Source organism: Pleuronectes platessa, chromosome 4 (assembly GCF_947347685.1).
Source record: "Pleuronectes platessa chromosome 4, fPlePla1.1, whole genome shotgun sequence".
Classification (NCBI taxonomy): Eukaryota; Metazoa; Chordata; class Actinopteri; order Pleuronectiformes; family Pleuronectidae; genus Pleuronectes; species Pleuronectes platessa.
The window spans coordinates 28,847,733-28,861,411 of NC_070629.1; the positions used below are offsets into that span (position 1 = coordinate 28,847,733).

At 43.5% G+C, this 13,679-nt stretch overlaps 1 protein-coding gene across 2 annotated transcripts in view; it reads right to left on the reverse strand.

Moving 5' to 3' along the window:
- The window catches only part of antxr2a (ANTXR cell adhesion molecule 2a), a 65,414-nt gene extending 55,862 nt beyond the window's left edge, over window positions 1-9,552 (reverse strand). For both annotated transcript variants that reach the window (XM_053421385.1, XM_053421384.1), the window contains exons 1-6: window positions 8,931-9,552; window positions 4,725-4,796; window positions 1,702-1,773; window positions 567-648; window positions 360-464; window positions 162-230 (exon numbers count right to left, since the gene is read on the reverse strand). In XM_053421385.1, the coding sequence (XP_053277360.1) occupies window positions 162-230; window positions 360-464; window positions 567-648; window positions 1,702-1,773; window positions 4,725-4,796; window positions 8,931-9,103 (573 nt within the window). In that variant the 5' untranslated portion in view covers window positions 9,104-9,552. The remainder of the gene's footprint in view (window positions 1-161; window positions 231-359; window positions 465-566; window positions 649-1,701; window positions 1,774-4,724; window positions 4,797-8,930) is intronic.
- Between the last annotated feature and the right edge of the window lie 4,127 nt (window positions 9,553-13,679).

Consider the following 13,679-nt stretch of genomic DNA (forward strand, 5'->3'; position numbering starts at 1 on the left):
GACTTCCTCTTTCCAGGTTATGGATCAGGAAGTGAGAGTTTTTTGGTGGAATATCCCTTTAAGCCTGTTTACACTGTGATGCTACAACCGTTCACCTTTTCCTGTCACACGTCCAACACGAGCGTACGTTCAGCGACAGATTCAGACTCAAGCTCTCTCACCTGCTGCTCGTCAAAGTCCTTGATGCCCACGCAGTAAACACGGGCGCCATACTTCCTCGCCTCATTCGCCTGCTCCATCACACACGGGGGGGGGGGGGCGTTCAGCCGGTCGAACGGGAAGAAGAGAGGAAAGATCAAAACACTGTGAGAAAGAAAACGGCTCGTGCACTTCAGGAAGGTCGAGGGAATCGATCTGACCTCCTTCACTGTGAGCTCGTTGACGTAAACATCAAGTTTCCCGTCCGTCAGAGCCAAGATGATGCTGGAGGACTTTATGGACTGTTTCTGGATCTGCTCCGAGGCCTTCGGGGTTCAAACACATGACAGATCGTCACACTGGGCTTTTCTAAAAGATGTGTCTGTGGGCAGGTTTGTCGGAGAGAGAGAGAGAGAGAGTGAACTGACCTCTTTGATTCCCTCGTGCATGTACGTTTCCCCGGCTGGTTTCACGGCCCGCAGCCGCTCCAGACCCTGTTCGATCTCGTTCCTTCAAACACACACAAGATAAGTGATCAGCACGCTGGTCCACATGTTCTCTGCTGAGCTGAGATCACAGCAGGCCTCTGGGTTAATGTCTCCACCTCCTTAAAAAGGATCCGAACACAGATCTGCGATTAGTGGGTTAAGAATAAATTAGTGGTTTTTGGTGAAAACCATTAACAGGTTGCTCTTGTAACAAAATGGAGAAGTTGTTTATTTAAAGTTTCAGCCTGAAGTCAACATGGGAAACTTTTAAAGAAGAGCTCAAGTTGTAACTGCACAAAAAACACTGTGAGAGATTCTTGGAAGATAAATTAAAACAAGAGCAAATTTGGATGATGGTGCATAAAAGCCTGCAGCTGATTTAATATAACACAGTATAATGTGAAACCACTTATTTAGCACCAAGTCATGTTAATGATTTCTATATCTATATTGTATAAACAGTCCTGTCTATGTTGTAAATATATCATCACTATTTTTAGATGGCCTCGATTATGCTGCATGATTCCTGATTTATTACTTTTTCCCCTTTGGTGCAAATATCCATGTTGTGGATTATCTTATTTGATCTTATCTGATCTTCCCTTCTTGCATCTTTACTGTTTTCCCTGTGACTGTGGCTCTAGTGACCTCAGTGTTGTTCTCCTCTCTTCTCACTGCATGTGACAGGATTACTAGCATTACATTGTTTTGCAGAATTAAAATTTCCTTCCCATGTTCAGGTTCTATAAAGACGTGAATGGAACATAACATGTAAAAGTAAAAGCCCTGAACGGAAAATAAAGTTACTTCAGACTTTCCTATTTAAAATTTGGCCCAACATTTTTGAAACACTTCTTCTTCTGGGAACGAATGTAAAAAAAACTTAAATGTGAGTTAAAACAAGTGCTCAAAACTATTACACAAACACGTTCAATGGTAGAAATGTCCAAAATCTCAAATCTGTCTGGGATTTTCTTGCAGTTATATTGGATATTGAGAAGTAACACGTATGATGGAGATATGATGATGTTAACAGTGTCACGCGTGTGCAGAGTGGAGGTTCAGGGCTGAGTACCTGTCTCCGGTCAGCGGCAGCAGGACGGTCGCTCTGGCTGAGAAGACGATGAAGGAGACTCTCATACTGGGGCTGGAGAGGAACAAGAAAATCAATGATCCTTAAATTAATCCAGATTATCTCAACCAGGAGGCAACTTCCTGTTTGAAAGAAACACAACGGTTAATTTGTCTTTTCTCCATGAACTCATCTTCACTTGTGTCCTTCATCCTCTTCATCAGACACACACACAAACACACACGTGACATGATGGAGTCAGAGTCAGTTTCATAAAACAGCTTCTACATGAGTCGACTTCAGGAGGATTACAGAGGAGCCAACAGAAGGTGGACTAATATTAGTGTGTGACTGAAGTGAATAATCGACGTGCAGGAAACATGATGTGGTGACGATGAGTCACACGTAAACACACAATCACACAATCACATCCTGTTGCATGAACATGTACTTTGTACCTGTGACTTTGTATTTTTAAGAGGTGGGACTGACCAGAGAGAATCTTCTCTCGAGCTGTCACACGAGTAATGGATTAAAAAATATATCATTTAATTGTACCTAAATAAAAGTAAAGCATCAGCAGTAAAATGTGCACAAGTATGAGGTGTAAATATCAATATTGTAACTGTAATAACTGTGGACGGCTGTGTTTCTGTTTAAATATAAGTGACACAGAAATACGGCACTTTTTCAATAGCTTATTTTAAATAATTATAGTAATAATAATAATATATAATATTATTTTCTTGAATAATTAAACAAAGATCTTTTTTAATTGAAAAACCGAAAAATAACCAAGTTTTACAATTAATTCTAAATTTAGCGAATGCAATTAACAAGGAAATATATGATATGAAAAAAATACACAAAGTGAGAAATCTAACAAGTCTGAACTACTTTGATAAAAACTACTGATCAAAGCAGATAGTGACATTATTAAATGTTCAAATACCTAATTTGTTATTACAAAGGCAGCCACTTAAAATGTGTTAAGACATTTGATGAAAAGTCTTTTAGTCCAATGTACCAGTATATAAAGTTTCATATGAATTTACACTTAAAAGAACCTTTTTGTTATTTGTATTATTATATTTTTGTTGTGTTAATTATGTTGTTTAATTTCTGTATAAAATTATTTCCTGATCATATTCAGTCCTTAAATGTTTCAATGGAACAATGGAAAGTGCTTTGTAAATCAAGTTCATTATTACTATTATTATGAAAGTTAAGAAGTTTTACTTTTTCTTACTACTGTATTATCCCGCCTATAGTATATTCATATTTATATATATATTTATCTTGCTCATAGTTCTTATATCATACAATACCTGTTAATACTGTACTATTCCATATATATTTCTTAGTGTACATCTTATTTATTTACATTCCACTTTAAATACGCACAATACTCTGCACTTTACTGCCTTTTTTTGAACTCTGGTTAGATGCTAAACTGCATTTCGTTGTATAAGTACTTGTTCTGTGCAATGACAATAAAGTTGAATCTAAATTTAAAAAAAATACAGATACTTGAAATCCCAAATAGAGATCTGTTCATCAGAAATTGTATTTGAAAATATTGTGAGTGGTGCAGGTCCAGCCCTCACTTAGATGTAAAGTGCAAAGTGGAGTAAAACAGTCACAATCTGAAGTATCCCAGGAAAGTACCAGATAAAGTACTGAGTTATTGAAGAACAGGACTCGGGTTCGATTCCCACCGAGCGACTCGACCTTCAGAGGATCGAGCGCTGCCGTGTCTCCTTCAGGGACCCGGAGCCTTGGCAGCATAAGGAGAGGTGCTGATGCTTCTCACCCACGTGACACACGGCCCAGTCGCGATCCTCCCCCGCAAACATAGCACAGTCTTTAGGCCACACGGGGCAGATCTGGCAGGAAGCGGTAGCAGCCGCATACATTCCACATCCTGTCTGCAACTTTCAGTTTCATATGTGGACGAGAAACTCACGGAGGAGAAGTCGTGGGTGGGCGACTTATCGTGTGTACGTTACCTCTTCTGCTGGTACAGTTCTGCTTCTGAGAAAAGAGTTGGGATGAAGAGGCGGCGATGCCAAGGACAAATCAGGGGGAGGTGGTGGTGGTGGTGGTGGTGGTGGTGGTGATGGGGGGGTGGGGGGGGTGAAGAAGGGAGTCCAGTTTGCTCCACATGGCGGAACAGAAGTGCTCTTGGTGAGCGGGCATTGTTTAGCAGATTGTCCTCATCGCCTTCCAGTGTTCTTTTGCTTTACTGTACATTGTCTCCCCCCCCCCCCCCCACCAGTCAGCCGCTCGGCGGTGGATACGTGTGGAGCCGGACCCCCCCCCACACACCACCACTCTCCTCTCCCCTCCCCGGTGCAAATGGCCATTCTCACAGCCCAGAAGACTGCTCCTCTCTGCCTCCCACTCCCACCTGGTGCCTTTGCTATTTTCTTCAACCAACCACTTCATTCTGGCTGGGTCGCCACCGTCTGTCCTGTGCTGGCAGGCGCCGCTCGGCTCCAACGTTACGCAAGCCGGTTTCTCCCGGTTTGTGGTCATTTTGGATTTGATGAATTATGTAGAGCGAGGAAGCCGCCGCGGTTTATGCAAAATGAAACAGGTGGGAAGTCGCCCGCTCGTGAATTATTGACGTTTATCCCATAAAACAATCCCACTGATGTTCACTTATCATTTCTCTCCATTCACGGCTGTCACTTGTGTTGTCGGTTGTGCGACGACAACTTTTGAGGAGATGGTGAATATCTTCCCTCGGCGTTAAATCCTCGTATTTACTACGTACTTGAGTTTTTATTGATTTATTATATGTTCACTGCTATAACTCCGAGTCGCCATAAACATTAAGTTGCTGCTGCGTCGCCCCGGCTCCGTGCAGAGCCAGATTCAGGGAGTGTGATTTTCACTTCATGTGTTTTTTTTTTTCATATTTCAAAAACACGAGCATTGTGAAACACTTCCCCGATCCACACGAATAAAGACATCACACCTCCAGAGGAGACGTGAGAGGACACTCGTGACCTCACACTCACCTCACAAATCTGTCGGTGAGGTTCTTCACAAACGAGTAGATCTCGATCCAGTCGGCGGAGACGCTTCCAGACCTGAAACCGGGAGAAACAAGAGTCAGCTCACAGCTCGGCAGCCGCAGCAGATTGAGTGCTGGGGAGTTACACACAAAAAAAAAAATGTATACTGTACAGTATTTGTGCTTTTGTGCCACAGTTGGACATTAACACCGGCCACATGCTTGGATAATTGTGCGGATAAATCTGTGTTGTGTAGCTTCAGCTGCTCGAGTCCTCACACGTTCACAGGAGCTTTCAAATCGAGTTGGCCGGAGGAGTCGGGATTTGTTTTATCCAAAAAAAGAAGGTATAGGGAAAAAATATATATATAACTAAAGTGATATGGTCGTATGAACCGAGAGCTGTGAGACGGAGTAGGAGGGAACTGCACCAACACCATTCTGAGGTGGTCAAAACAACATTAGTCCATTTATAATACGAATAAAAGTTTTGGTGCAGCACTTTCCAAAACAAGTTTGAAACAGGGTAAAAACTAATTATCTGAAAATCAAGCTATTAAAATTTAAAAAGGATGTGTCTCTTCATTCAGCCGAAATGAAAGCGTGAACACCGAGAAGATGAGGTTTTCATTTCAGGTGTTTGGTCTTAATTGGTTTTAACGACTCTCGTTAAAACCAATTAAGACTTAAAAAAGAAAAATATAAATGTCTGGCTGTGACCAAGGACAAACCGCAGTGGGGTGGGCGTCACCCTGTGGCCCCGTGGCCCCGCCCGCCCCTCGATAAGTCAACCTGACCACCGTGGGTACAGTGTGTAAAATGTGCCCTTGATGTAAGAGGTAATTAAACCAATAATTACAATTCAATGTATGTGCGGGGAACATAAAACAGACGAGTTTGACCATTAGGAGGCTCATCTGTCATCCTCCCTCTCCTCCCCGCTGCCCCAGTCAAGGTCACGGGTGAAACAAAGTTCCACGGCACTTTGACAGGATTTGAGTGTCACTGGGTAATTAGCGGTGGTTAATTGTGGTTAAGTGTTGGCACCGCGGTTAAGGGAGGGAGACAAATTAATGTTATCTGGACCCGGAACTCATCTGTTATTGATCAGATGAGGCGTTCGAGGGAAATCTGGATTTCTGATCTCTGTGATCTGTAAGAATTCATCCCTCTAGAATCTCTTTCTGTTGTGCAACGGTAGCTTCCAATGCTAATGCTACGTCTCCAGATGTTCACATGTTGATCACAAACACACCAGCAGACAAGAAGAGACGATAAATCAAGTTGTATAGAGAGATTCAGAGTTGTTCCAGATGTGGTCAATATCAAATTAATACAGTTATATTACATTTAAGGCAACAAATGTGTTTTTGCTTTAAAATGCTCTCAAAATAATCTCAGCCCTGATGAGCATCTTCACGCCACATGGCCACACATGGAAACAGACTGGTGCACGCTACAGGGATATAAACAGATATGCAAATGGGCAGAGGCCGAAAATATAATTGTGTTACGGAAAGTCAGATCATTTCCTTCCTTTGTGTGATGATGAGGTGAATCTGTTACTGACAGAAAGTACAAGAATCAATCAGGAAGCAAATGTGTGTTGATTTTTCCAATAGTCCAGAATAAAACAAAACCCTCAAAATTGATGTGACATTTACTTTAACCGTGGCTGATATATAAAATAAATAACTTCTGTTAAAATGATAAATACTGAACAGTACTGGGATCAATAAATAGTGTAGTAATATGACTGTGAATATAGTTTTTTGTCGAGTTGTTCTTAAAGTGTGTTTGAGAGTGAATCACTGTGCTTGTTTTTCATTATATCATTAAACTGCACATTGATTTTGAGGAATTTGATTTAAAATAGAACCAGATTCAGAATCTCTACCCGAGTATCTGATCTCCACCAGTTTCTCTGCTCCTCCACTGCTGCTGCAGCTCAAGTGGAAAACTCCCCTGAACCAATAAGGCCGAGAGACACTTCCTTGGAAAGAGCTACCTGAGTGTGTGGAAAACCAAAACAGAAAAACTCTCATGAACCGGCCTCCGATGAAATCTTCATCTGCAGAAAGTCAGCACCGAGGTCAGAATTCCCCAAATCTGCACAAAACCTCTTTGCACAGAGGCTTTGTAAATTACAGAGTGCTGACGTTAGCACATTAGTCTTATCAGTAGAATCAGGAAACTCCACAGTGGAGCTATTTCTCCCTGCAGATAACACTCAGGGCAAAACAAGTCCTGTGAACTCAGGATGTAACAATCACCACGAATCAGGCTTTTACATTTCACAAACCCAAACTTGCATCCGTGCACCGGACACGCCCCCTAACGTACAAATGTGCAAAGAAACACGGTCCAACGAATAATCAATGTCATCATCCGGTAATTTGGCAATTGAGACGAGGGTGGGGTGGTTTGAAACCGGGTCAGGGGGAAGCGGCGCTGCAACTCAACGGCCCTGAGACGGGTGGCTCCTTTCCAGGCCGAGGGAGGACAGGATTAAAAACAGTTGCTGTCAGGACTGTAAACTCTCAGGATGCATGTGAGGTCTTTGTGCATGACGCTGCTGCAGCTCTGCAGAGTTCTGCTGAAGCGCCTGAATCTGCCAGGGAGCTGTGAGAGTGTTTGAAGCAGAGGACTCGAGCACGTGAAACACACAGGAAGTGAAGGCTTTTTTCTGAGTGTGCTCCAAATGACAAAACAGCTCTTTGTGGTCACTTTGCACGATGAACCCGCCCCATTCAGAAACGGTTTTTAGTCTCATTCTAAGATTGAAGAAGGTCGAGTACGTTGAGGTAACAGGAGGATAAGATCTGTGTTGGATGATCCCATAGGACAGAGAGAAGTAAAAGACTACAGGGCTTTTAAAGTTTGGGGGAAAGTACAAGCTGACAAGCTGAAATTCTTCCTCCTAATCATTTCCTGATGTTGGTCGGGTCAGGAGAGCAACAAGTGGACAAACAATAGACTGTGACTTCTTCATTTAACCCCATGTTCCATCCACGAACATGGAGGAGGCAGGGTTTATGGCTGAGAGTGCAGCCAGCCACCAGGGGGAGCTGTCATGTTGACCCTCTTTATAATACAGAATGTGGGAAGAACCTCATTACACCACAGAACCAGCTTCACTCCCTGAAGGCAGCGGTGGTTCAGGTTTGGTTAACCCTTCGGCAGATAGAGCTACGGATGTGGAAAAGGTCACGTTCATGTTTAAAAGTGTGGGGTTTGTTTTGAGGGCTCTCATCCTCATCCTCTTCCTCATCTTCCTCCTCAGTAACCACTGAACTCAACATGATCATGTCTGTTTTTTATTTAGCAAAAGTTCCTGCAACGGCACATTGATCTCTAAGCTCCCAACAACACAATGACGGCATCGCTTTAACATTTTGATACAACAAACTAATGAAGTGAAACCAGTGGCTGTTATGGTTTTGGTTGTTTTGGTTGTCATGTTGGTCAGAAACCTGAAGCTCTGAGGTTTTACACCGAGTGAGTTTCATTGTGTTGTAGCTTTGTTTTACTGTTCAGCCTCGATTCACTTTGTATGATGAATTGTCTTTATATCAACACATAGAAAGTGTATATATACGATTTAAAGTATAAATCAAAGTTAACCAAACACTGGAGACAGTCAAGTTCAAGTGGAATATCAGTGTCCATGTAAACAGGTCTATTTCATAATGTGGCATTGATTCAGTTCTACTCTATTTGTAAGGGATCAAATCAAAGCAGATGTTATCTCAAGGCATTTTACATAGTTGGGTCGAGATCTTACACTTAATAGAGAAACAACATTTCCCAAAACCAGGAAGCACTGGGTGAAAACCACTACAACCACTACCAATCAACCAATCAATCATGTGTATCTATCAGTTTTTTAAGTATGGACCAATCCCAGTTCGTCTCATGGGGCTAAACGAAGCTGGGACTCAGGCAGGACCTGCCTCGATAGGTTGGGTCTGAATTCAGAAAGACCTTCACTGAAAGTTTGTTTGTGGACAAGTGTCTGAAGACATTTGTCCAAGTTCACGAGCAACGGTTAATATCGTGATCACGTAAAACCCCTTCTTCCTCACGAGGTGTCACCGGCAGCACCATCACAGGTATCGAACCTTGTTCTCTTGTTGTTTTTGTGCAGCAGAAACATTGTTGCACTTGTGAACAGAAACAACACAACCTCCCCCCCCCCCCCTTCACTTACTTGTCCAGGACGAAGTACAGGTCGTAGGCTCCGTGGCAGGAGGCTTCCTCCGCCCGGCAGGACGCGGCCAGCAGGGTCAGGAGGACCAGGGCCACCGCCGCGGACCTCCACCGACTCCTGCCGTCGAACACCTCACCCAGCGCCGCCACATGTCCCGAGAGCTTCCGCCACATTGTCTCCGGCTGCGGTGTCGCTGCTTCACGTCGCAGGAGGAAGAATAAAGATGAAGAAGAAGGAGGAAGCGGCTGAGAAAAGTCAACGAGACTCAAAAGTTCTTCCTCCAAAACAAAGTGAGTCCGCGCACTGACCTGCACGAGAGGAACGGCTCTGACGTCAGCAGGCGTGAAGGCTCTGCATGGTCCTTGAGTCACGGTTCGGTCACATCCTCTGAGGCGTCAGGACAACAAGCCTCCAGCAGACAAGGAGACAGCGGGGACACAGGCTGAGGACACGAGCTGAGGACACGAGCTGAGGACACGAGCCGAGGACACTTCACCGAGCTGAAGGACACGAGCCCAGGGAACTTCAAAGGAAACTTCCCGAGCTGAGGAAACTTCCCGAGGAAACTTCCCTGAGCTGAAGGAAAAGTTCAGGGTTCGGGGGGAAAAGTTAGGCTGCGTTCAAGTGCACCTACAAAGCACGGATATCTGAGTGATCAAGACCTGGCCTACACTGACCTCACATTGTTATGATTTACAGAATTTAAGAAACACAGGAGATGTTCTGATTATTGCATGAACCATGCAACTGATTTATTTTTACTATGTTATGGAAATTACGCAAATCAGTGAAGTCCGTGGTCTTAAATCTGCTGTGTGCTCGTCCTGGGTTGATTCTGCAGAGTCTCAGAATTCTTCTTCTCATTAGTGAGTCCTCCTCAAACCTCCCACCTTGAACTGTTTGTGTGCTGGACGTTGTTTACACACAGTCAATGGTGCAGAGTGAAGTTAGAAAACTGAGCTCATCCCACCTGGTTTATCTGCAGCCTGAAGACTCCCCCCCCCCCCCCCCCCCCCCCCCAACTGCTGCAGAGCTGTTTGCCTGTTTATACAATTTTCGTCAATATTAAACATATCAAGTGTCCAAGCATCAAACTCAACTTTTATATTTACAAAATACATAAAGTCGATAATATAAATGGTTCATAATATATTCACTCAACATACAGACAAACATCTGTGTAGTTAGTATGTAGATGTTTATATATTAGTTTTACATGAGTTATAGTTGTAGAGTCCAGTGTTTCCGGACGCTTTTGAAGGCATCATCAGTGCTAAGTCCAGCTGGAGCTCACACACCCAATAACATCTGTTTCCTCTGTTGTTCAAGGCCACTTCATAACGTCACGTCAACAATATCTACAATTCATTTAATTTCTCCTCAGATTTTACAGACTTTGTAAACCGCAACACTAAGGCATGAACTCACACAGCTAGGGTTGAGGGTTCGATTCCATGTGGACCAATGCATAAATATGAAAACAAAACAACATAATGCAGATCAAAGACGATATTTCTGGACAGTGGGAGGAAGTGGAGATGTGTCGTCCATCTTTATCTACAGTCTGTGGTCAGACAGGATATTTACCAGTGCAGCAACATGAGGGATGATGTAATTATGTTGTTTTTTTTATTCATGACACATGAAGGAGCCTGCAGGCGCCTCCATCTTCAGCAGGGACGGTTCATTGTGGGATTTTAAAATCCCCAAACGTGGCAGACTGGCTGCTTCTCTCTGCTCATTGATGAGGACCTGGCAACACCGAGCTGCATAAACCTGAATCCTTCTCTCCTCAGCATTCAGCTTTTTAACCGACTGCAATATGAACATGTGGCCGAGTGGCGTTCCAAAAGTTCCAGGAGTCTTCCAGGAAAACACCAGGATGGATGAGTCAAATGTTTTCACAGTTGTACCTGTTGCATCTAGATGAGTAATTACATTTCATAACTGCTGTGACGTTCTTCCCCCCCCCCCTCAGGCAGTGTTGATGGTGACCAACACTATGAGTATGTCAATTTCAGATATTACTGTAGGTTGTTGTGAGATAAGCGTGGCCTGGAAAGGAGGGAAACTCCCCGGCCCCTGCCCTCAGGATACAATAAACCTTAATGGCCTCATGTGGTAAGACGCACAGGAAACTCCAGGTTCGGTCTTATCTGATCACTCACCCCTCCTGTTGGGACAAGGTGTGTGTGTGTGTCGCTGGCAGAGGATTTGACTTCAGGCTATGAAATGTGATAAATAAATGAGAAATCAGTCCACACACTGATCTGCTTTAATGCCTCGACCCTGGTCTTCCTCTTCCTGCACAATCCCAGTCCTTTACATACAGTGGACAGATGTGAGACAGACATGGTCTCAAGATGGGACGGAGACATTCCAATAAATCACTGCGTGTTGTTTTTGATCTGCATATAGATATGATGAAATCCATAAACCACATTTAGTTTAAATCATCTCAAAGAGTCAAAGAACCAGTCAAATGGATTCCACACAGCAACTAAATCTATTTTCTTTTGATTTGCCTCCGTGTGGAAAATTGCGCTGTCACACAACTCCCTATCAGCGAGGTAATTACCACTAACACACCTCATCAAATCCGAATAGTCCTGAGAACAGCAACACACGAGTATAATTATCTGCCAAATCAAAGTCTAACTGGATTTTAATTAGAATGTTAATTCCCCTGCACGGCGTTTGGTTTTTAGTATATCCTGCCTAATTCGGTGCATCCAGTCGGGGCTGCGCGGAACAAAGAGAGACAAAGACAAGATGAGGAGAAGCACTTGTTTACCATTATTTGGGGGGGGGGGGGGGGTGTTTACGAGAATCAGTGGATTGAGAAAATAGTTGTAGGACATTGATTTGTCATGGGGGGGGGCTTTTGAAGTGGAGGGGGGAAATCAAAAGTGACGGTTAAAACCACGACACTAATTTAAAGAGGCAGCGACGTGTGGAAGACGATCAAGAGAGAGAGACGCGTGACAAAATATAAAAAGTGAAATATTTGATTTTGGTTTTCATCCCCGGGATTAAAGGTCGGGTGCGTTAGATTCATTTCAATACACTTTGTACAATTCTGCTTCTTTCTTGGGGCAGTTTGTAATAAAACACGAGGAAACATCACCTGTGACATCTCAACCAGGTAGTTCAATACATGTACTGTTGGAAATACTATCACTCCTCTCTCACAGGACGTTATACCCACAATCCTTAGCGCTCTACATGCTAAGTACTGACGCAGCACAGACCCCAAGAAGATAAGGTAATAGTGAAAGACCTGCTAGAGCTTCTGAGAGCTGTTTTAAAGATGGAGAGACCACCAGGAGTTTCCTCCAGCGACCACATGTCACAGGCCTAAACGTCCAACTGGACAAATTTGATCCTATTGTGAAAAAATACTGCATTTTGTTATTGTTGTTAAATGGCCTAGAACCGAGGTCTTCAACAGGGGGTCCGCGACCCCCTAGGGGGTCCGTGGAGGTACTGCAGGGGGGTCGCGAAATGTTTGGTTAATTAGACCATTTTTTATATTTTTTATAATTTTTGATTCATTTTCCATAAATTGAAATGTCTTTAAATACACATTAACATGCATCCAACATATTGAGAGGCTGATTTGACCCTCTGCCTGACAACCTCCATCCGTCCAAGGTTAGATAAGTTATGTGCTGCCCATCAGGGTCCGACATCTCACTAATGTGGGAGTATGTTTATCATCCACAGATGACTAGAGGATTCACTGTCTCTTCTACATGTATGTTTAAAATAATAACATGAATATATGAACCCGTGTTACATTTGAATAGCTTAGTATTGAATGCACAATAACAGGGTAGCTATGTTTATATATGGCACTAGGCCCAGTTTAATATAAAACACAATTTAAACAATAGGTATAGTATGGGGTCCCTGCTCCATCTCTCCACCAGTTTGGGGTCCTTGGCCTGAAAAACGTTGAAGACCCCTGGCCTAGAAGCTTCTGTGTGTTTTAGAGCAGGTCCACTCTGACTCTCAGAGGTCAAAACCTGCCTCAGCACTGAGCGTCCCCCTGAGAGCAGGTCTTCTGATGGACGCTCTGTCTTTGTGTTGTTGTGTAAACGATCAAAGGTTCCAACCACGATGTGTGAGCAGTGCTGAATCAGTTTCCTGCTCCTCAGTGACTCACTGTGGGGCCTTGAACATGTCTGTGAGGAGGAGGTTCCTCAGCTCCGTCCTCTGAAGGTCCTTCAAATCAGAACTGTGTGTTTACTTCAGCAGGAGGACAGAAAAAACAACAACCTCGTTATTGATAATTGGAGAGGTGTCAGGAAATCGAGCCACCTCAAGAAGAGCGACCAAAGAAGTATTAGTCACAATAACAAAGATCCATGGGGCCTTAATGGCGTCTATAACTCATAATTACCTTAATAAGTGTTGTTTTAGCTTGTTTTCCCTCCGTTGAGAAAGCATTGTTTGTCACTAATGGCATCTTAAGTTGAAATTGAGTGTTGTGCCCAGAAGTAAACAGCATCTATCAATCATGACTCGAGGCCAAGTGTCAAACTATGCAAAAGCTGAGAGTGTGTGTGTGTAGTGTGTGTGTAGTGTGTGTGTAGTGTGTGTCCTGCTACACCTGTCCAGGGCGGGAGTATCTGTGTGTAAATGCTAATGATGCACACATGCTCCCTTGTGGTCGAACAAAAGGTGATTGTGTCTCTGAAGTTTCTGATTCTCTTCTCATGGAAAAACGTTGTGTGTTCAAACTGA